The sequence below is a fragment of the Malurus melanocephalus genome, unplaced genomic scaffold (assembly GCF_030028575.1).
Source record: "Malurus melanocephalus ecotype Western Australia unplaced genomic scaffold, MMel_1.1 scaffold_405, whole genome shotgun sequence".
In the NCBI taxonomy this organism is placed as follows: domain Eukaryota; kingdom Metazoa; phylum Chordata; class Aves; order Passeriformes; family Maluridae; genus Malurus; species Malurus melanocephalus.
In genome coordinates, this window is record NW_026623637.1 from 541,873 (window position 1) to 565,636 (window position 23,764).

The 23,764-nt window shown below is 39.8% G+C and overlaps 2 protein-coding genes across 2 annotated transcripts in view; one reads left to right on the plus strand and one right to left on the minus strand.

Moving 5' to 3' along the window:
- CASP8AP2 (caspase 8 associated protein 2) overlaps positions 1-654 on the minus strand; it is a 20,672-nt gene extending 20,018 nt beyond the window's left edge. Inside the window, exon 1 of the mRNA XM_057379419.1 lies at positions 271-654. The gene's annotated coding sequence lies outside the window, so the exon portion shown is untranslated. The remainder of the gene's footprint in view (positions 1-270) is intronic.
- A 141-nt stretch (positions 655-795) lies between these two features.
- Positions 796-23,764, plus strand: part of MDN1 (midasin AAA ATPase 1) — an 89,503-nt gene continuing 66,534 nt past the window's right edge. Inside the window, exons 1-17 of the mRNA XM_057379426.1 lie at positions 796-977; positions 5,221-5,447; positions 6,953-7,177; positions 8,498-8,605; positions 8,684-8,876; positions 10,798-11,010; positions 12,245-12,376; positions 13,829-13,932; positions 15,829-15,943; positions 17,571-17,764; positions 18,500-18,581; positions 19,249-19,344; positions 20,304-20,416; positions 20,952-21,100; positions 21,198-21,258; positions 21,753-21,964; positions 23,378-23,481. Coding sequence (XP_057235409.1) covers positions 876-977; positions 5,221-5,447; positions 6,953-7,177; positions 8,498-8,605; positions 8,684-8,876; positions 10,798-11,010; positions 12,245-12,376; positions 13,829-13,932; positions 15,829-15,943; positions 17,571-17,764; positions 18,500-18,581; positions 19,249-19,344; positions 20,304-20,416; positions 20,952-21,100; positions 21,198-21,258; positions 21,753-21,964; positions 23,378-23,481 — 2,430 coding nt within the window. The 5' untranslated portion in view covers positions 796-875. The remainder of the gene's footprint in view (positions 978-5,220; positions 5,448-6,952; positions 7,178-8,497; positions 8,606-8,683; positions 8,877-10,797; positions 11,011-12,244; positions 12,377-13,828; positions 13,933-15,828; positions 15,944-17,570; positions 17,765-18,499; positions 18,582-19,248; positions 19,345-20,303; positions 20,417-20,951; positions 21,101-21,197; positions 21,259-21,752; positions 21,965-23,377; positions 23,482-23,764) is intronic.

The following is a 23,764-nucleotide window of genomic DNA, read 5'->3' on the forward strand; positions in this document are numbered from 1 at the left end:
GCCCCGAGCAGTTGGCGCCAAAGTGAGGCGCGTGGGGCGGCCRCGCCCCGCCCCCTCCGCCGTGGCCCCGCCCCTTTGGCCTTTTCCCGACCGCGGGCTCCATTCCGGCCCGGCCCCGAGCGCGGGAAACCACGCGCTGCTCCCGGCGGTACGAGCCGGGACCCTCCCGCTTGCTCCGGTGCGGAGCTCACGGCACTCGCTGGTCACGCAGGCCGGTGTTGCGGCCGCTGAAGGCTGCCCGGGGCAGCGCCGCACGACACACGCGCTCACCTGGTGCCTTTCCCTGCTGCTGCGGCAGTGCTCCCGGAAAGCCCGAGGTTTAATCCCGGCGGCTGCTTCTGTCGGCGATGCCGCTGCCAAACCCCTGCAGGGACATCGTTACCGCCCGRCGGCCGCGCTCGGCCTCCGCGAGCGGCTGCCGCCGGGGGCGTAACGCTCCTGTGGCCCGAGCCGCGGCCACCCGCCCTCGGCCGCCTCCCTGACCCAGATATAAAGGGCTCGCGGACAGGSGAGTCTTGCGGCGGCAGCGGCAGATGGCTTTCGGGGAAGCGGGGAGCCGGGCAGGCCGAGGACGCGGCGATCGCGGCCCCACGCGCGCGGTCCTGCAGCGCCCCGAGCCAACGGGAGCGCCTCGCTCCGCTCCCGGACGGCGCCCGCGATGAGGAGCGGGGAGGAGTGGCGCGGTGCACGCCGGGAGCTGTAGTCCGGGGGGCGGGGCGGTGACCGCGCTTCCCGTGACGGCGGCAGAGCGGAAGTTGCTGGTGCCGTGCCGCGTTCGCCGCGCGCCGCACGTGCTGCGCCCCCCGCGCGCCTCCCGCCGGTCTGCCCGGCCGCGGGAGCAGCGACAGCAGCGACAGCAGCGGGACGGGAGGGGGATGGCGGCGGACCTGCGGTTCCGCCTGGCGGAGCCGCTGCGGCTGGTGGCGCGCAGGAACGAGAAGAGTAGCGCGGAGCTGAGCAGGTTCCTGGCGAAGCAGGTGAGAAGCAGGCGGCGCGGGGCTCGGCGGCAGCCCCCGGGCGCCCGTCCTCCCTCCGTCCGGGCGGGTCTCGCAGGGGTCACTGTGGAGGGAAGGGAGCGCACCGCACTGTCTCCCCCGCGCCCCGTGCCGCCATCTCCTCCCGGCACTTTGTGTGTGCCCGACCCCCCCAGCCCGTCCCTGGCCCTCGGGCGGACGGCGGGAGCTAATCCCCACTCTCCCTTTTTCTCTCCCTCTCTCTCCCTCCTTCCCTCCTGCCCCTCTCTGTCTGTCTCCCCCCGGTGTTGTTGGTAGCCCTCCCCTTCAGGGATGCACAGGTGAAGCGCATGAGGCAGGCGCTCTCCTGTATCCTGGTACCTTTCCTATTTCGCTCGGCCCCGCTGTTAGAATCTTAGGTACCTTCCATGTGCCCTAAGGTGACTCTGGAAGCGTGAYAGCGAGAGGTGGCATTTTGTTATCAAGCACCGAGACAGTAACTAGTCSCTACCCTGATGCTTTTTGCGTGCCTTCTTTAGTTACCTTAAAACAGCATGTGCGATAAAAAAGAGGCATGGATTTTCTAGGCTTTGCTTTGGCTGCCTTAACTCTTCAAAGCACACCTGCTTTCTGGGAGAGTTGARGCCAATCTCATTTCTCTCGCTGAAATGCTTGAAGACATGTAATAACAGGATATCAGCACATCAAATGTTATTTTATTGATACTTTTCATGATAGAGCTTTTGAAGCCCCTAAGATGTGTACACATTTTTGGGGCTCACAGTCTCTATTTCTCTTTGAGTGTCTAGGAAATGTCCCAGTTGTTTGAAGGCGAAAAGTCTGAAGTATCATATTTTTTCAGAATCTTGGCTTTCAGTCTGAGTTGCTGTCTCAGTTATGGTTGGGGAAGGCTTTCATACTGATACTCAAGGTTCTTTGTTGGTAGACAGATGGCTCTTTCTTCTGTCGCTGCAAATCACAGGATCAAAGTAAAATTGACATGAATATATATTCCTGAGTTGAAGCTAATTGGTGGGAAGCAGTGATGAAGAGTTGCTTTTCAAGAGAGAGTAACTGCGGAGAAACAGAGACAGGGATGATGTGAATGCTTGTTGTAGCAGACAGATGGAGCAGTGAACYAGAAGTGAGTCACYGAGATCTGAGATTGGGAAAGAGACYGTGTCCTTTCSCTTCTGGTGACTTTTGGAGATATGCTTCAGCTTTAAATGGCTTGCTAGGTGCAAATTATTGAAGAGTGATTATATAGAGGGARTCTGGAACAGCACATTACTTAACAGTGACACATCCTTTTGAAAACTGAATTGCTGTTTCCAGGSTTGGAAATTGCAGCCCTGGGGTTATTTTAGGCTTATCTTGTCAAAAAATAAACTCCAGCTTTAAACATCATACCTGATTTCCTACAAGTTGTTTTGTATGCAGCCCAGGAAGCATGCATTCTGGAAATCTACAGCTCTCTTTGCTCTACACCTTCCTTAAGTCTTTCTGCCAACCTATTTCTTCAGTACTCCGAAAGGAAGGAAACTTACCCACAACTATTTAGTAAGGAACAGTCCTTTAGGTTCATAGTTATGGTACCGTTCATGTGGTGATGAAAGGTTTTGTTCCCTGTGCTTGTGTATGTAATAGAATTAGAGCCSTTGCTGTAAATTATTTTTATATACCATGAACTCTGCAAAGATACAGCAAATTTCTGTGCTCTTAATGAGGAAGATGGGATAAAAAGCTCCCTGAACCAGTCTTTGTTTCCCACTTTTACATTTTTGGATAACTTAAGCAAACWGTAGAAGCAACAGGTCTCCACAAACTGCTGGAATGTGCTTTTGGCTCTCTGCTGTGTTACCAAAGGTCTGCCAGAAAGTCTTCCTGCATAGAATTCCAAATGAATTTTGTGCAAATGTATGTATTTTGGTTCCCTGTGATCATGTAATTTCAGTAGAGAGGACTTCAGCATTTTATTTGAAAGATCAGTTAGGCTTTGCATCACGTAACATTAGAAATAAGGGAAGGTATGTTGCACTTTGTTCCATCTTGGACAACTCCTGCTAGTTTTTGAAGAGCTGTGATTTTTGAGACACAGTATGTGAATGATACAAAATCAACAAGAAACTTCTTGCTTACATCCTCTCTTTTGAGGGAGGGATCTGGTCAACTCTGTCAAAGATGTRTTGGAGGAGTTTTAGGAAGTTCCARCCTGTACTCCCTGTGAGACTGCATATCACCCCTGCTTTTTTCCCCCCCTTGAATTGTGTGGATTATAGGAAGAGTGCAGGCTCGTGTTTTGGTTTATCTTGCTGATCTGAACAGCTGCCAAATCTGTTTTCTTTTAGCTTCTTCCCAAGGCCAAACCACACCTTTGTGGTACTTCYGTAATCTTAAACCCAGTAAGTGTGATTATTTGGAAAATCCATTCAATTTTCCCACCCAATGTATGACTTTGTGAGAGGGATTAATTTGGATCATGTTGACTGCTGCACAGTCATACAGTGGCAGAGCTGTTGTGTGCAGGAACAGAGGCACAAATGTGAGTTCCTGTGTTGGAGGGGAAGAAAGATTTCCTGTGTGTGGCCCTTACATGCTCCGACTCTTTAGAAGTATCCCAGTGTTAAATCTGTGTCTGGTGTAACCTGTGAATCATGWGCAGAAATGTGCCTTTCACATGGGACCAGATTGCTCATTGCTGTGATCCTTTCTTTTATGAATTTAGAGTTTGGTTTAAGCTGGGTATTATTTAAGATTTCTGCACCTTGTGTGCACTGAGAAATGTACTGTGCAGGCTTGGAAGGAGATGTGCAATGGGCTGCTGGAGCAGCAGCTGGGATTGTGTGTGATTCCAGGTGTCAGTGCTGGCGGTGTGCCTGCTTTATGTGTCTCATTAATAATAGCCAATGTGTGTCTGTGTTCCATGTTTGCGGGCAGAGCCTTTTGGGATGCGTTCTTAAAGTTTGGAGCCACATGTGCAGATTTACTGTCCCAGACTTGAACACTTTCAGATCAGCTGTCTATTGCTATTGGTTGAGAAAGCTGGTATTTCATAAAGCCGTGTTTAGTTAAAGAAAACCACTCTGATAGTATTCTTCCTTTCCATAAAATGTTTAATTCCGGCTCTGAAATCAGACAGTCTCTTTGTAAAATAAGAATGTCACCATTGTGACTTTTGAACAGTTTTATATGTCCTAAGGGTACTGCTCACAATGATTAAAAATCTGCTTCCTCTCGCAAAATTGCTAATGGCATGAGTTTGTTATACAGTGGACATATAAATATAGAATTTTATTCAGTCAGTCTCATTGTTTACTATTTTATTGTTAACTGGCTTTGCTTGATATWGAAAGCTCTGGTTAATAAATTAAGCACCCTATTGTGCCTTTTTTGAGTAGCTAAAGACATAATTGATTTGGAAACTGGAGGTACTTTTTTTTTTCCAGTGGAGTTTATTTCTGTTTCTTTTGAGTCATTCGGCCTTTAAACAGCTTCTCAGTCATTTTGCCACTCAAAATCTGATTCCTTGTAATGAACAGGGCCTTGCTCCATTTAAAAAAAAATTTTGATGCTGCTGTGACAGATGAGAAGCAGATAAACTTACCTTTTGTAAAAGCAGGGAGATGTGAGGAGTAAGGTGTGTTGGTTTTGTTTTTTCTTTTTTTCGGCTTTTCCTTATATTTTAAAGCACTAAGTGACCATTTTTGTATAACTATAAAAAAATAAGGAATTTCAACTYCAAAACTGCAGATCCAAGCTGCTTCTTTTTTAGACCATTGCTTGCTGTAATTCCTGTCAGAACTGTGGAAATAAGGCTGTGATCATGACTGATCGAATGCCTCTTTTTTTGTATGAGGTAGTGAKCATGAAGCAACTTAAACTTAAATTTTTAAATGTTTTGTGGCTGTCACGAGACCAAGGTGTTTAAATAATTGGAAATTCTAGGGAGAAAGAAATATTAGTTGTTATAACATTTTCCTAATCCTTAAAAAAAGTTTGCTTTATCTTTCAATTGTAAAGTATAATTTAGGATTTTAGAACTACTTTGTAATTCCTATTTAGTGTATCATTCTGCATGTTACTCATTCTATATTGTAATATTTTTCTTCAATTCAAAGAACTGTGTCCATTGAGTATTTGCTTCGGGATTTTGGATTCCCTTYTGTTTTTGAACTATTTGTTCATGTGAAATTCRTTCTGACTCCTGCATGAATARTTCAGAAGTCAAAAYCAATTTCCATTCTGTTCTGACTTCYSATTCYTTTAGGTYTGGACTCAGCAGGACCGGCAGTGCATCCTCAATATTTTGGCCCAGTTATTGCTGGATAAAGAATGCACTCTGTTGATCAGCCGTCAGGTTCGGCCCATCCTGCTGGATTTGTTGGAAAGAAATGCAGAAGCCATTAAAGCTGGTGGCCAAATCAACCACGATCGGCACGAAAGGCTGTGTGTAGCAATGAGCAAGCTGGTTGCTGACCACCCTGATGTTTTGCCGTGAGTAATGAGACATCAATGTTTGAACTTGGGAAGTGTTACAGCCCACCCCCGGAGGCCAGGATAACTCAGTTCTTGGTAATAGATCCCTTGGGATKGTTTAGAGAGGACACTGCCTGRCTGGTGCATTTATACMTATRYATATAKWYWRTYTTAKWWYMRWWYRRTTKCRWTGSAAWGGARAKRMGKWRCWWWKYTATTWTWWYMTYWMSWMKWRWARYAWWRYAMWAKMTWARMWWAWAAMRWWYAWWWAWRWATRWRKRARRRRAAAGAAAGARGATAAGAYAAGAAGGRTATCACTACCCATGGATCCAGTGGCAAGACTTTGTGGTTTCAGTTTCAATGTCCATTGGTCCAAGCGATGATCAAAGTTTTAATCCATCAGGAGGTGGGGGGAGCCCACAGAACATAAAATTCTATAGCTTAATAAATGCTCAGCTTCAGATGGRRATACCCAGGTACCCCYCCTAGCAGGGGGGAGGTTCTCATTRTGTTGCAACACTGTGGATCATGCCCAGTTCTCTGGTGGAAGCTCCTCAAAGCGCGTCTGGGAGTGCTGCAGAGGGTCTTTGATTTGTGACTCCTCCTGAGAGGTGACAGCTGCCTCTGACATGGTCGAGCCAGGTATGCCCCATGGGAAGGAATGAAAACCTGCAGTGTGAGTGTCCTGCTGCTTTTCCCAGGGGAGTTTCCACAGCTGAGCCACTTGTGTAAGGGAGGACATTGTCATGAAAAAAAGCATTATCCCACCTTGCAGGATTTGCTCATCAGCCTCTTCCAGATGGCCCAAACCTCAGCTTGTAACACCCTCTGCCCCTGGGCTGTGACCCTGCACAAAGTACCTCTGCTTTTGCAAGTGGCCARTTGTTTGATTCATTAACCATTAACATTAGAGTTAACATTTCATACAGGCGCTGTGTGCTGTGTTCCTGAAGAGAGGCGGTGTCAGGATTTGAATTGTCTCCCACAGTAACAAATGTGTTTTGAACGAAAAGAATTATTTAGTAAATACAAGTCTCAAACACAATTTAAACTTTTTAARATTTAAGGCCTGATTAGGTCATGTTGTAAGAGGCAATGTGACTTTCATCTATGGTTACAGAAAAGCAAAACAGCCACCATGAAAATAGTCGCAACCAAAATCTCTGCATTTAAGATTAGACCTCTAGGCTGGCWGAATATAAAGTCACTTAAGTAGCAATCAGTATAACTTTTTCAGTAAACAAGAATAATCAGAGTTTTCACCAGAGACAGTATTGTTTCCCCTTGATAATTTAAGTAATGATTTTAATATGGTAAGGTATCTGTTATCAGCTCATTGCTGAAGTGGTTGTTCTTCCCACATGGGGACAAATATGGGGACAAATTTGATTATAGGCCTTAGTTCTCAGTACCATCAATTACTGTCTTAGGACCTGTACCCTGATGTTTTTATAAGTGTCTGGTTTTCTTTCTTCTGACTTACATGTCTGTGTTACATCTCTTTCTCTCTCTCTCTTTTAAAGATTTGCTTTAAGATACTTCAAAACTACATCACCAGTTTTCCAGAGGCTTTTCCTGGAGAGCTCAGATGCAAACACAGTCCGATATGGGCGCAGACGAATGAAGTTACGGGACCTCATGGAGGCAGCCTACAGATTTTTACAAAAGGAGCCATCAGTGTTCCGGGAGCTGTGGGATTGGAGTGTGTGTATTCCACTCCTAAGGAGTCATGACACTTTAGTCCGTTGGTAAGTGAAAACCTCCAAATCTTCTTCATTGAATAGAGGTATCTGTATCCTGAATTGTAATTAATGATGTTCACATGCCATAGAAGGCATCTTCAAATAATACCAGAAATCTGTACCAATGGTGTCTGTACTTGTACTTCTTAAGTGACCTTTTCAGAGCAATGGTGATCTATCACAAAGTGCATTTTAAGCTAGCTCTTAGTTGTGCTTAAAACTATGGCCTAGAGAATCTTTCCAAATAACTTCAGTTTGCCCAAGTTGGTCTCGTTTTGTGTTGTTTGTATATAGATACCTCAGCAGCTGTAAAACTTGGCTTATTTAAGCTGTGCTTCCTTTTGGCCTCGTTACAGGCTTGGTGTGGGATTTTGGTCAGGTGTTTTATGTCAGGTGTCTGCCTGCAGGGCTCCAACCTAATCACATGCTTCACCTTATTTATATCAGTGGCAATATTGATTGTGCCTTTTATTTTAAACAAGATCTTTAATAGTCTTCACTTTTTAAAACAAATGCAGAGTTGTGTTAGTAACATATAATTTAAGTAAGGTGTATAATTTAGGAAGGGCAGAAACAAGAGTGTTGTCAAATCTATCAGTCATTTTATGAAGCTCTTCAAAATGACAGACTGTCTCAGAAAAAGAGAACTTACAATTCATTGACTAGACTTGGTTTACCTGGTGTTCAGACAATAGTTTTAAGTAAGTGAATGATCTGACTTTTAAACTTCTGTCCTGAAACAATTTTCTGCCTACTCTTCCTCCCCTGCATCAAACTTATTGAAAACTTTGTATTTGGAAGTTAAAAACAGTTATAACAAATGGTTTATGATTTATATTAAACGTTCTTTCGTTGCAAGACAGCTTTGAGTTGAGTAGTCACAACTCAGGAGTTGTCYTTTTTAAGCACTCAGAATTGATTTCATTGCATTAGGTTTACTTTAGAAATAGCATGAAATGCAATTTTGGAAGGGAAATGGTAGRAGAAAAAAATAATTGGGCAAAGATGACCTCATTTTTCTTGTCTCATATGTTAACCTCCATTTATTTGGGAAATGCTTTCAGTTACTATATTTCTGCTGATAATTCAGTTCTCAGAGAAATGTTAGCTAATTGGTGTATAAATTAAAASTGTGCCATGATAGAATTGCTCTTCCCAGTTCTAAGGTACCTTTCTGAAAGAATGTTAAGCAGAGTGCTAAAATAATTTCTATGAATAAAGTTTTCTGCACGTTTTTCCAAACTTGATGGTAGGCAATTGACAGTTGTCAAACTACATTTCTTAGGACTATGTTTTGACATATTGTGTTCTAAATATAATTTTTAGGTATACTTCAAACTGTCTTGCTCTGGTTACGTGCATGAATGATGAGCATAAATTATCTTTCCTGAAGAAGATATTCAATCCTGAGGAGCTGATACATTTCAGACTAAAGTAAGAACTTTTAAAATCTTGGAACACTTTGCATTTCTTGATGGCTTTCAGCYGAGTTAATAAACATGGGTTTTGCAGGTTGCTAGAAGAATCTCAGCTGCAGAATGTGGAAAAAGCCCTAGTTCTGGCTAATCCAGACTCSTTGTTTTGGCAAAAGGAGAAAGAACTGCACTACACACAAGGAGATGTTGTGTCAGGCGACCTCTCTGCRCGTGTAGTAGCTGTCTGTGGCATTGTGCTGCCTAGATTACAGCAAGTTTCTGAAGAGCAGGTATGTAATCCATGGTTAAACCAGTACATTYTTGGTTTAGGAATTTCTAATTTCCTGATTGAATGGCATTGAGATACTGTGGTTATCATTCTCAGTGTGTGCTGTAGACTAGTGTTGCAGAATACAGACACCACAAAGAAGCTCTGCAACAGAATGARGCAGTGAAGGAGCAATAGTGCTGTTTATTTTGTCATCATGTAGCAGTTTGTAGGAGCATACCACAAAAGAATATTCAGCCTCCAATCTCAGCTAGGGTGATAATCCATAGCTGAGTAAAGTCAGGATCGGGGACAGTTGCTTTTACCTGCATGGCATAGGCTTTTTTTTGTTCTATACGGGCATGGTATAAGCAGCCTTTCTCCAAACATATGCTCAATTCCTCTCTGAAAAGAAAACAAGGCTGCTATTTAAACTCTTCCAGAAGGCAGAGAAAGGGGAAAGGAAGTTTACAAGCATTTAAAGTCACCACTTGAGAGAAGTGCAATGCAGAATATAATGCCTTACAGTTTTGGGAAGCCCACTGAAGACATAAACGTTTTTAAACAAACAGTATTTAATCTTTTTTCTTCTGAATTGCGATTTAACTTAAGCTGTTCAGATTCCTCTTTGTAGCTACAGCCAGSATTCTTGATTGTTTTTCTCCTCTACGTACCAGTTTTAGCTCTTAGCTGAGRTTTTTTTTTTGTTTMATTTTGTAACAGTGGTCTACAACAGGACAAAGAAATAAGTGAAGACTACCAGTGTCCAGAATTTTTTGAGTAGCGGAAGCAAGGAAAGAGGACTTTCCCTCTACATCCCTCTTCCCCACCCTGCCTCCTTCATTTTTCTCCCCACTTCTGCTTTTGGACTGATTGTTTTCTAGTCTTTTGGGGTTTTGTGTAGGATTGAGAGCGTGGTTTGAAATTCACTGTGAGGCTATAGAGCTGTTTAAGAAGTTTCTTACTCCCATGGCAGTGTCACTGCAGCTGCGCTGAATCCAGGCCATGCTATAAACTGGATTACTGAAAAAATACTCYTTTTCTATGAGGGAGGAGAGAACTTCCCTGAGAGGAATGCTTTTATTTTTTTTTAATAGCCACAGGTATTCCACTGGTGTGGTGTACAGTATAGTTCCAGTTGCAATAGGGAGGTTCCAGTGACAGCTTAGGAGGTCTGATGAAGACATAAGAGCAAACTGAAAGGAWGAAGGTTCTCTTGTTTCCAGAGAAATGCATCAGGCTATAGCTGAAAAAAAGGTCAGGCTTAAATAAAAGATGCTTGATTCAACGCTCTTGTTTTCTTTCCTCTGTGCCTTTTGGCACAAARCACTAATTTTTGTGGTGTATATTGATACGTGACTGTTAGAGAATCAGAATATTTGGAGACTATCTCTAACATTGGTCGATTACCATTCAATAAACTGCATTTATTTACATTTGAATAAAATGAAGATGTTATTGAATACACGTTTTCTTTTTTCATTCACTAAGTTTAATGATCATATACTTTGACTTCCTAAGAAGTAAATAATATTAATTCAGTTAATACTCGTATTTGCATCATCTGAATGCAACTGCTATTTGATTTGTTCTGTGATTTAGATCCAGTCTCATGACTTAGTTTCACTTATATTGCAAATTTTATTAGACTGACATGAGTTATRATTGAACCTGTACTGACAACTCAGTGTGAGTTCCCCTTGGAATCAAGCTGTATGTATACTTTCATTAAGTGTGTCACCTATAATAGGTTTTTCATGAAATCTATTTTAATATCTTTTGTTAAATACAACTTTAGACTCCTTTATTTTATTTGATATGCAGATCTGCAGGCCACAATTTTTCTAGTTCTTAAGATTCACTTTCATAATAGTTCTGTGTTGTATAATCTGTAAGAGAAGTAACAATTTCTGTGTAGTAACCCAGATTTTATGTTTGAACAGGAGAATAGCACCAGCAGTTTTGTTTTGGTCGAGTCTGCGTTCACAAATCTTCAAAACCTTGCTATTGCTGTAGCATATCAGACTCCTGTTTTATTAGAAGGACCAATAGGATGTGGCAAAACTTCTTTAATTGAATATTTAGCAGCTGTTACAGGAAGAGCAAAACCTCCTCATATTTTGAAAGTTCAGCTTGGAGATCAGACTGACAGCAAGGTAAGTGGTGGATTTGTTTTTTGGTTGGATGATGAGACATAACTTTTAAGTAAAGCGTCTTAATTTTCTAATAATACAGTGTTTTCACTCAAGGACCCTACAGTGCCCAGCTCTTTCGAATTGGTCTTACTATTGATGAGAATGGAGAAATAAACATGAAGAAAAGTAACAGTTTAAAACCTTTACTGAACCCAGTTCAGTAGGTTTTAAATTCTTTGCATGATTGTGCTGTACCTGTGTAATTTRAATTGCATTTTATCAGAGCTTTTCTATGTGGAAGAGCTCTATTGATTTTTTCTTTAATTTAAAAAAAAATATTGTTATTGGAAAAAGCAGGATTCTGGTGCCAAAGGTTGTGTGAACACTTGTTTAAGTGAGCTAATGTCAGTGTAATATGATGCCTTTTTTGTGATTAAGATGAGGCAAGTGAGATACTTGGATCTTGAGGTGACTTGCACTTACATAATAATGATTAAGCTCTGTCTTTAGAAAATTTCATGTTGTTCTTGTTTTGCATATAGAATTTTGGAGCATGAATTGATTTATGTTGTTTGGCTCAATTTATATTTAGTTTTCAAAGGTGATTAATACCTACCAAAAGTTATCATAAGATTTTCATTAGCATGCATAAGCACCTTCTTTGCTTGCATGAACACCTGGTTTCACCATCTCACTACTGTATGTTCTCATATACAAGACTAAGACCCTGCCTTATTAAGAAAAAGTAATGAAGTTCAGGATGTAAAATATGTAGTGGTTAAACCATAAACTCAATTATTAAGCCATGCTTTAATATTGAAGTTACAATTTGAGAGAAAAGCAAAGCTTTGATTGGATTTTACCTTTGAATAACTTGCTTCATGGCTCCATGCCACCTTAGTCACAGGCTGTTCAAAAACATAAAACCAAGTTCAGTGTGACCTTAGACCCTAGTTTTCCATGTTACTATAGATTGCTTGTAAATTAGGGTGACACAGCTCATAAATTTAGTTCCAATTACCTGGTTTGTTTTAATTGTTATGTTTCAGTTTAATTGCCACTGGAGAGGGGAAGCTTTTCTCCTTAATTAAAAAAAAGTGCAATGCTGGGCACAGATTACCAGACAGATTGCTGAGTAAGGTGGAGGCTAAGTGTCACTTATGTCCCAATGCTGGTCATATTTGTCATCCTTTTCTCTGAGTTTTTTAGGGATGTAATGCACAGGGCTCTAATGGGTCAATTGTTTTTGTCACAGACGCTGCTTGGTATGTATCGATGCACAGATGTGCCAGGGGAGTTTGTGTGGCAGCCTGGCACCTTGACACAAGCTGTCACCAAGGGTCACTGGATACTTCTGGAGGATATTGATTACGCCCCTCTGGATGTGGTATGTAGGTTTATGTTTGCTTTAAGGTGCTGGCCTCAATGGCAATTTTGGGAGTCTGTAATCACCAGGGCTCTGTAGCAGCATGGTGGAAATGCTGCTCTTTTAGAAGGGGTTAGAAAGAATTCTCCTGTCTTTGTTCACCTTGTTTTAGCTCACCTCATTAGTTTTTGTCTTTTTTACAGAGTAGTTGTGACCCTGCCACTGATGCCAGATTTCACTCTGACAAATGGAGTTGATACTGATAATGATCTGTGTATCTATTTAATAATGTTTTGGTATTTAAAACCAAATGTTGCCCTAAACACCACAGAGTCTTCTTGATCTATGAGGCCGGTGCTGTTAATAAGATTTTTCTTTTTGGTGTTCATTTTGTGTGGGGCTTTTTTTTACTTCCACATTTTTTTTTCCTACATATTAAAAATGGGTTGTTGCAGCAGGCATTTTAAGTTTTAACCTATTTCSTGTTCTCAGCTCCAGAACAACTAGTTAGTCATCATCGTGCCTCTTGAAGTAATGGCTACTGAAAACAAGGCATTTGCAAGAATGATGTGCTAGAGATGCTTTGCTGCATAGSCCTGCTGGACATTTTGGTGGTGGTTTCCTTTGATACCTGTTCCATAAAGCATCCACTGTGTGACTGAATAACCTGTCAGTTTGTTTATTAGGTTCTAGTCTTCTGATATTAGAAATAGAAAGTTTTTAAGAAAGCAAGTGAATGTTGCTTGTATGTACAGATAGTTCTCTGCCTGGGGGTTGTGCACTTGTTTTCTTCTGTGGGCTCAACTCATTTCACTCATGATAAGCATGCCCTGAGTGGTATCCTGCACTCATCAAATCCTTTCTTCAGGTCCTCCCTGCAGGCATCCTGTCTGCTTTCTCCATATCAAAGGATCTCTGTGTGCCTCCCTCTGTGCTGAAGGGTCATACCTCCTTTCTTTGCACCACCATTTCTGTCCTTCGACAGGGAAGGATAAATTCTTTAATACCAAACTCTCCTGGGAGTAGCAGTGTATACACTGAAAAATGGTGGTTTGAGAATAAAATTTTTGAGATACAAGTCATCTTTGTTCAGGCAGATAAAGAAAATAAAGYTTCTAATCTTAATGTGTCTACTAAATTATTTGGTAGTTTAGAAATAAATAGTTTTGATTTGGACTTACAGTGTAAAGGCTGTCATTTCCATTCTCTTAAATTATAATTTGAACACAGGAGGCAAAAGGTAGATGAACATTACACCTGTGACTTCCACTGCTCATTAAAATTACTGGGGACTCTGCAATTCCTGTTAGCATCACTTGAAATGCAATCTGTGGGAATGACAGTTGCTGTAATGTAATGGTGCTCAGTGGAATTGCTCCAACATCTGAAGTGTGAAATGAGTGTGGATGGTTGTGCCTGTCTGTTAGTTCCACGAAAAAAAAATCGTTCTGTAATTTTTCTTTTTCTCTCCAGATCTCTGTGCTGATTCCTCTTTTGGAGAAAAGAGARTTACTGATTCCAGGTCGTGGTGACTGTTTGAAAGTAGCACCAGGATTCCAGTTTTTTGCAACCAGGAGGTAGGTTTGTAAACTTAAATGAGATTGAGAGCACAGATACTCTTTTTAAGTCCAAGGTACTTTCAAGTGCAAGGTACTTGTGTAACAGTATTTTAGCAATTTTCAGTTAACAAACAACGGAAGCCATAGAATCTGTGAAATTATTTTTTTTTTCACTTGAAAACAACCTTGGGCCGAATCTGAATCTTTGTACAGAAAAGTCACTTCAACAGGGCTGAAGGAATGAACCCTGCTGGGAGGAAACTACAAAACTAACCTATCACCAAGACAAAATACCGCTTTTAGGAATTATAGTGTGGAAAAAGTTTATTATTTATGAAAGTTTTATGTCAGTATAGATGTTTGTAATGTCTTCTAACCAGAAAAAGATACCATGCCTGATTTTTTCACTGTGCCTCAGTAAGTCAAAATTACTTCTGTAGCGAGACATAATACTGTATCAAGGTTAAAGGTTAGAAGGTTCTATATGGGAGATGGCAGTTACATGGTTTTCAGATGTTTAGTAGTTAATTTCAAAGCCTTTAACAATTTTCCCTGCTCTTGTCTTCCTTCTATACATTTATTCTTTCCTTCTGATCTATTTTTCTGGAATTGAGTCTTTTGTATTCAACTCTTTTGGTTGCTTGATTTCCTAATAATTTTTAATTTCTGTATGCCGGGTTGTCATGGTTTAACCTCAGTCAGCAGCTAAACACTACACAGGCACTGGCTCACTCCCCTGCAGCAGGATGGAGGAGAGAGTTGGAAGAATAAAAGTGGGAAAAATCATGGGTTGAGATAAAGAGAGTTTAGGTAAAGCAAAAGATTTTCAAACAAAAAAAAAGGGACAAACGCTATCTGAGCATCCCTACCCTTCCTTCTTCTTCCCCCAGCTTTGTATACTAAGCATGACTCCATCTGATGTGGAATATTCCCTTGGTTAGTTGGGATCAGCTGTCCTGGTTGTGTCCCTTCCCATCTCCCTGTGTGCCCTCCCCTCTGCTGGGGTGGGGTGAGAGGCAGAAAAGGCCTTGACTCTGCAAGCCCTGCTGAGGGGTACCTAAGACATCCCTGTGTTATCAGCACTGTTTTGGTCACAARTGCAAAGCAGCCCCATACCAGCTATTAGGAAGAAATTTAACTCTATCCCAGCCAAAACCAGCACATCAATGAACAGTTTGTATAGCAGCAAAATATGKTTTTTATTGGGCTAGTTAGAGTAGATCCCATAAATCTGTTGCAGTTTATAGCTGGGAAATAGTTTTTGACAATAGAAACCAAACACAATACAAGAAAGAAAAAAAAAATAACAAAAACTCACCAGAAAACAAAAACCAGACCACAAACCCAAATCTAATGCTTTGCATGTGCAAGGCTGCTTCCACAGTGAGTAAAAACACATGGCTGAATGGTTATTTCTGCAGTAAAAGAACAAAGGGAATGAAATGTATGGTGGGAAGAGCTGAATTTGGATRATGAGGAAGAATAATTGCAAAATACTGTTGAGGGGACAGGGCTGGAGATGGTTTTCCTGCTTTTCTGAAACAAGACCACAGATCCTTTAAGATATTTCACAGGACACTTCTGTCAGGTTTCCCCCTTTAACAAAGCATTCTATCTGTTGCTTCTGATAGACAGCTGGCAGTAATTTAAGTGTTTCTGAAAGTATATCTAAGGAGATTTTGCATTATAGGGGGAAAAACATTGTGATAACATAATTTGAAAAGTTGGATAGGCAAGGTAGGGTACGTGACAATCCAGTGACAAACAGTGTCATCTATGCCTGTGCATTATGTTTGGTGTATTATGTTTGGTGTATTATGTTTGGTGTTCTTTGATGCACAGAAATGCACTGAAAATGCTGAATTCTTCAGCCACTCTCAGCGTGCTGTGTTTCCTTGTGTTGTTTTGATTTAGGATATTCAGCTGTGGTGGAGGTTGGTACAGGCAGCAAAGCAGCCATGCTGCTCTCCTGGACAAATACTGGACCAAGATACATCTGGATAACATGAGCAAAGGAGAACTCAAGGAGGTATGGGTTGTGTTGCTGTGGGGTGTATTGCTCCATTGTGGCCTCTGAATAATTATTTCAACTTAGGGTAATAAATGTTTTATAGTAGTTAATTGAATCCTTATTTTGATCTTCAAGTTCCACAATAGACTCTTATAATTTCTGCTTTGTCTTGCCAATTTTGAAAYAAATAGGCAGTTTGTCAGGAAAATTTGAAGTGAATGGAGCAAAGATGCCTGGAACTTGCCTTGATGCTGCTYTGTGTGGGTCTGAGAATCAAGTTTCTTTGCCACTTATTGGCCCACAGAGACTTGAAAGCAGAGAGCAATAGTAAGAAAGAAAATTGAACTTATTTTTATTCTGACTTCTAAGCTTTGAATTGAAAAATAGCTGGTCAGTTATCAATTGAAAATAACTGCTTCTGTTAACATCCTTCTTTTGTTAGCATTTCTGGGAAATGCTCACTTTGTGTAGTTCTTCAGAAAATTAAAGCAGCCCAGGGCTCGTATGAGAACAGAATTCTCTAGAGATTCTCCTTGAGATACAGAGCTTGGGCTAGGATCTGATTCTAAAAGACCCTTGGTTAAGGGAAAAAGTGGTGAATAGTACCCAGCAGAAGAGTTGAAGAGAAAGTTCTGATTTATCTAGAATGAAGGAGATAGCTTTTTCAGTAGCATTTATTCACTCCTTTGGACTTGTTCAGCAGCCAGCACATTTATAGGTGGCATTTAATATCTGTGCGTTCTTTTCCTTTTTTGTCCTTTATCAGCTCATTGTTAGGAATGGGGCAAGAACAACTATTAAAACATTATGAAAAAATGAAACTTGAGTACTAGATATGTCACTTACCATTAGCTTATTTTTATTCTTTTTCTGCAACTTTGTAGCTTAAGTCACAAAAATGTACAAATTAAACACTATGATTCCATRCTAGTAATAGAAGAGGCAACGTTTAGAGAACACCCACGTGCTTGCCTTGAAAACAGACTCATGTTCTTCTTCTTAATCTTAAAAGTCAGTCTGGCAGGATAGGACTAGTTTTCCTGGCCTGTATCTGTGAAAAGTAATTTTGGGAAGCAATATTTTGGCTGGCAAGCTTTAGKGGAGAGAACTGAGTGAAAGTAAATTACAAAAGAAAAATTATCCCACTAATGTGTCTTTGTCGACACTCGGAGGAGACAATTTGAATGCTCAGACGAATTTAGTCATAAAAAGAAGGGTGGGAGGTTAAGGACTTCTGTAATCAGTTGCAAAGCTGTATGGCCATGGTTGGGATTCAGATTGGATTGAATGTACCTTTTGTTCGTCCTGTTGGTATTTGTGCAGACGTATTAAGTGAATTGCAGTAGAGTTGAGTTGGCAAAGTTAATTTTTTGGCATAAAAAATCAGTATCATAGAAGGCATAATAACTTCTGTTTTCTTCAGGTAAGAGATTGTAGGAGAACAGTGTCATGTAGCTTGTTAGCTAAGTATGTATTGAAGTAAGTAAAGATTGGAGGCTTGTTGGTGTCCTTCCAATGCAGATGGTGTTTTGTTTTCTTCGGGTTTTTTGGTTTTTTTGGTGTTTTTGTTTGTTTTTTTGTTTGTTTGTTTGTTTTGTTGTTGTTGTTTTGTTTAATTTTCTTTCTTTTYTGCTCCTCCTTTCAGGTCCTCCAGAGGAGATACCCCCACCTTGCTCTTGTGACAGATCACTTGCTGGACATTTTCGTTGACCTTGCAGGAGACAAATACCAGGCACCAGAAAACARTGCTGCTGGCTCCAGTCATGTACCAGAAGGATCATCAGAATCAAGATCAGAACATAAGAAACCAACCCTGGAAGGACGAGAACTGTCTCTAAGGTTGTCTTTTCTTATGTGCTTATTAGAAGTCAGCTAGCTACAAAGATAGAGGGGTTTACTTTTRTCTTTTTTTCCTAATTTTTAAAAAATAATTATAAAAACTTGAGAAATGAGAGTTTTTCAAAAACTGGAAAAACCCATTTTTTATTTTAAGGTAATGATTAATRTATCATTTAAAGAAACTCATTCTCTATTATTTAAACTTCCTATTTGCTATAATTGCTTTTTKGGGGGGGGTGGGGGAATGTTTAGGTTTTGTCACATGCAGTACTTTGTTGGGATCACGYTATATGAATTTATTCCTAATTATTGTTAACACAAGGTATTAGTACTAGTTAAGAACTGGAAGTTGCTGTATAATGTTCTCTCAGTAGCTAGATGATAACGTTTTCAGCAATTGAGCATATTATCTAGATTATTTCATTCTGAGCACTCTCAGCATTATAACCTAAAGGTGACTGAAAATAACGTGATCTATAATGTACTATTAATTTCAGAAATCCTTTGGTGAAATGTGGCTTGATGCTGAATTATTTCTTCCTCTTTTACAAAATTTCAGTTCTGCTCATCTGGAATTTCTGTAGTGCTTTGTGAATTAGTTAATAAATACTAGCTGTGGTTATTACCTAATATTTTTGGTGGAGCATAAGAACATGATTTTTTTCTTGAACATGAAAGAAGGTGCTGTGTGTTTTGGCATGTTTGTACCAAATCTTCTTGTTTTTTTTGTTTTAGAGACCTCCTGAATTGGTGCAGCAGGATTGCCTACAACTTTGACAGTAATTGCTCAACCACATCAGTGAATATTTTTCAGGAGGTGCGGTAAGACTTAATCCAGAAATTGATTACCCAAATTCTAGCATTGTTTCACAAAATACTCTCTCTGGCAATGCGAGATGGAAATTTGGTTTTGTTTGAAGCAATTGAACTGTAGTTGGAATGTTTGTGATCTTTCTCATGAGCCGCTTTTGTTGCTGCTAAGTTGTTTGCAGTAAGGTGCTAAAAGACTTTACTGCTGTCATACAAACAGYATGGTGCAAAATGATTTTAACTGCTACAGGCTGGGATTGCATATGACTGAGACCTTTCTTTTTCTTCTAATATGAGGCTGCTTTTCTGCTTTCCTATTCAGCAGTTTACAGTCCAGGYTGGGAATTTTTTGGGTGTGCATCAGTCAGGGGCAGTTTTGAGATGTGAGACTTTACCATGTTATTTCCTTCTCCATTTTGGTTTGTTTATCTAAAAATAGCTTTCGTGACTGTGCATTGAAAAGCTTTTACTTTTGGTAGAAACCCACTACATTAGGGAGTTTAGAAGTTCTTATTATGCTATTTTGAAGTCTGTTGTTTGACTGATCTGAAGACAGTGAAATAGTTTTGTTTACAGTGGCTGGATTGGATTTGGGCTCATTTAGATTAAGAGGGTGCTTGTCAGATAAAATCATACAAAACTATTATTCAAGAAGTTGGTTTTCCCTTTGGCAGGCATTGGACTGTTTCACAGCCATGTTGTCCAACCAAGGGAGCAGACAGAAAATGGCAAAAATTATTGGAAGTTACCTAAACATTTCAAAGAAAAAGGTATGTTGAGCTATAATTAAATTTATCTTTATTGGAAGTATTGTATAGCTTTCAATTTTTCTGTGATTAATTTAAATACATTATGCTATTTCTTGTTAAGAAATATGCCCACCTCTCTCTCCCAAAGAGGTTTTTGCTCTCCTTTCCATCCCAGGATCTGTTTTTCTCCTGTTTTATATTCAACTGCATTTGTTTTACTCCAAAAGTTCCAGGGAACCTGTTTTAGAACAAAAGAAGGATAGCACAACTGGAACAGCACAGCTGCCTTAGCATGTGATACCATTAGGTGCACAGGGCAGTAAAGAATGTGGGTTTTTTCAGTTGTTTGCACTGAACATTAATCACTTAAATGGAGGGATCAGAGAGAAATATGATTTTCACTGGTACTTGTTCTGTACTCACTGATTACAAAATCAGCTGTGTCTCTGGAGCTCTATAAATGACAGAATTAAACTAAATCATCTCTTTGTCAGCTATTTCTGACTGTAGAAAAAATACTCCCTCCTTTGTTACTTTTAAGTTGACAGATGCATCCCTGAAAGTTCTGTGGGCTTTTCTCTTTATCCTTCTTTGCATTATTTCATTACAGGAATGTATTATTCCCTGCAAGTGGCAAAATATCCTTTTTTACCCAAAGAGTGTTTTTAAGGGAGGTTGTTTTGTTTATTGTTAAAATGACTGTTCAAGTTTGTGTAGTTGAACTACTATGGAAGTAGGTGAAGTAGAAATTCAGTGGCAAAGACTATTACTGAGTTATTGAGCTGAAAGTTGTTTGTAGAGATAAAGACACTTCTGAGGTCCTTCACTATTTYAGCTGATGASTATTTAAAAACTGCAAAATACAGGATTTTACCCTTGAAAATTAGCTTGCTACAAAGTAATGCTGGTAGCATAGTTTGGGTGTTGTGAGTGTGGTGTTAGTAACATTAGTATTGGAAATGTTGATGCTTTTTTCACAGGTGGAGTTCTTCTGTGARCTGTACAAACCAGAAATTTCGATACAGGAGCAAGAAGTCTCTGTTGGAAGAGTGCGTCTTGTGAGGAAGCAAAACCCGTCTCTCACTGTACAAAGGTAGAATACTGTAGTTTCCATGTGCATCAAAATATTTTGTGCTGAATGGAATAGACTGCAAGTCACAGGGTYAAGAAAAATGCCAGTTGGATATTCTCACTGTAATGAAAGGAATGTGAGAGTTCTTTCCCTTGAGATCTCAGTTTTACTTTGTGTATCTTTAAGATTATATGCATCATGCTTCTGACAACAAAAGCATGAAGATTTTTAGCTTCTTTGAACTAGAGTGTCTTCAAAGCACTGTAGATCCTCAGCTGTTACAAAAAGATTTTGATGAATCTATTTTTGTAAAGGGCGATTTTTGTAGTGCSTGTTGCTAACTCCATTGGCCAGGAGGTTATTTGGAAACCGTGAATGTGTAGGTCATATCTTGAGAAAAATAAGTATCTTAGAAGGGTGTCTGAGAAGTATTTATTTTCAGACCTATATTGAAAAAAAAATCCTAAATCAAACCACTCCACCAAAAAAATATGAAGGTAAAATTGAAATGAGCGCAATAAATCTGAATTTTGAGTAACTTGCTTTCTTTTTCYAGGGCAAAACATACCTTTGCTGCCACACGGCCCTCTGCAGTATTGATTGAACAGCTTGCAGTGTGTGTTGTCAAAGGAGAGCCTGTRCTTTTGGTTGGTGAAACAGGAACTGGTAAAACCTCAACTGTTCAGTACCTAGCTCACATTACAGGTAAATAGCGTGTGAAAATTGTAACTTACATAAAGGCAATTTAAAATACAACAAACGAACAAACCCACAAGTTGATGGTTCTTCTTTCTGTTTCAAGGACACCGTTTGAGGGTTGTCAACATGAACCAACAAAGTGACACAGCAGATCTATTAGGGGGGTGAGTTAGTGACCGCTCTTTTGTTTGTCCTGCATGACAAATGGGCAGTGTCTGTTTCATAGTAGGATAAATGTGTTAGTAAGCATGTTTGCATGCAGAAGCCTTCTTGTCCTTGCTGAAGAACAGAGCTGTTTCACTGAATTGTGTGCAGAGCTCTGTGTGATKAAGTAATTTAAAACCATAACCCAAKGTCTTTAAAAATGGCTGAGCTGTTCCATATAAAGATGATATAATATTCACAASCAATGTAATATTGTTTGGTAGTGTTACAAATATTTTGCTTATCTGGGTGTTCCTGTCTTTACAAAATTGCCTCATGAGGTGCATTTAAATATATACAATTTTACTTAGCTTGTTAGTTGAGTAAAAAACTCAGAAACAAGGGTTCATCCATGCAGCATATTGTTGTTTCAAGTAACTGGTTTTGGGGTTGTTTTCTCTTTTTAAGTTCACAGATTATTGTCACACATAATTACTCTCTTGCTTCTCTTCAGTTACAAGCCCGTGGATAACAAGCTGATCTGGCTACCTCTGCGAGAGTCTTTTGAAGAACTCTTCTCTCAGACTTTCTCTAGGAAGAAAAATCAAACATTCTTGGGACACATTCAGACTTGCTACAGGCAAAAACGTTGGCATGATCTGCTAAAACTAATGCAACATATTCATAAATCTGCTATTAATAAGGAAGTAAAAGAAAATGCAGCTGGTAAGATTTCAGACTGATCAAATACACATTAGTTCTGAACCACTGCAGAGGATGGATAGATACTGGTGACTTTTTTTCTTTTAATTCGGGTTTGTTTGAGGTTTAGGGTTTTTTTTCCTCCCCCTATATTACGTCTTTTTTCTGGTTTTGAGAAATGCAGTGTCAACATTGCGACAAGACATTCAGAACTCTGATAGTATAGTGGTTGCGTTTTGTTTTGGTTTTTTTTTTTCCTTTTTATAGCTCATTTCAGCTGTTAGCTATGTCTGACAGTGTGGAGGTTGAATTGTCTACCCTGTGGTACCCTTCGCACCTGGTGTCCACTCAGCACTTGTTTGCTGTGCTGCTGAGCAGCCCTGGTTGTTTGTGTTGAATCTTCTATGTGAATACATTCATGCTTTCAGTCCTGGAACCTGCTTGTGTCTCACAAATATGTCCTATTTAAAAAAACAAAGCAAAGCAACAACAAAAAAAACAACCCCAAAGTAATAACTGTTTTAGGATAGTAATAATGTTAAGAATTTGCTTTTGCCTTGGTTCCTCTGTCGGTGATGCTGACTTGCCTAGTGCTTTATTTTGTTTCAGTGTAGTTTTGTCTCCAAGTAGGTTTTTCTTGTTTTGTATGTCACAATCCATTTTAGGACTGAGGTACTGTTGATACTTAGTCTTGCATAGAGTTGTTTCTGGTTCTAGACCAGCAGAACAAGTGAAGTTGTAGCTTTCCTTGAGTTTGGAAGTAAAATAAATTATGTAYTTTATCTTTACTCTTCTTGTAACTGGTTCTACTAAATATGCAGATGTTAAAATAGATGACCACAAATGTAAAGAAAAACAAAAAGGAAAGACCACTTGTTGCAAGAATTGACAATCCTAAAATAAAGACAAGCTGAAATCTGTAACTTGCAAAGTTACTTAAGGAATTTTGATGCTGTATGTAGCTCAGGTAGTGATTTTAAACAACTGTAATCACTGCTGATAAACAGTGTTTTTGTTGATACTGAAGTGTTCATTGTTAATCTGTTCTGTCATGAGCATTATATATTGGGATTTTTTTTAACATGTCCCTTTCTCTCTCTGGTAATTAGAGGGTTGTAACAGTCATGCTGGAGCAAAGTGCAGAATAAGTATTGGTTCCTCAGGGAGGAATAAGTTACAAGTTACCTGTGCCCATGTGTCATTAGTGTTCAGTTAAATTTAAAAAATAAAAAAACACACACCCAAAACCAAAACAACAAGATGCAATTACTTTTATTATCTAAGATGCATTATCTGTAGAACTTGAATGTTTTTGTTGCTCAGTCAAGCTTACTTCTATATCTCTGTGCTTGAAACAGCTTGAATAAAATATTGTTGTTAAACATTTTTTTATGATATTGTTTTGATGTACAAACTTTAAATTTGTTTTGCTTGCAGGCTTACCACTGAAGGAAAAGTGGGAGGCATTTGGTCTTAAACTGAATCATGCTCATCAACAAATGAAAATGACAGAAAATGCTCTTCTCTTTGCATTTGTGGAGGTATTTAGAAATTTGCATTCTGATGCTAGCAGGAATAAGGAGAAGTATTTAAAAGAATTTGCAATAAGTATTATATAAATAGCTTCCTGGCAAGAACCTTGCTCTGAAGTCAAATGTGTTCTGTGGTAACTCATGAAACAAAGTGTGCAGTTTCAAAGAGGCAGTGTTTAGAGGGGCAGTGGGAGAATGGTTTGAGGTGGCACATTAATTCAGTGCTGTAGAATAGGAATTGGGACTGGTATGGTAAAAGAATACTGGTATGTGATACCATCTGTTCAACTGT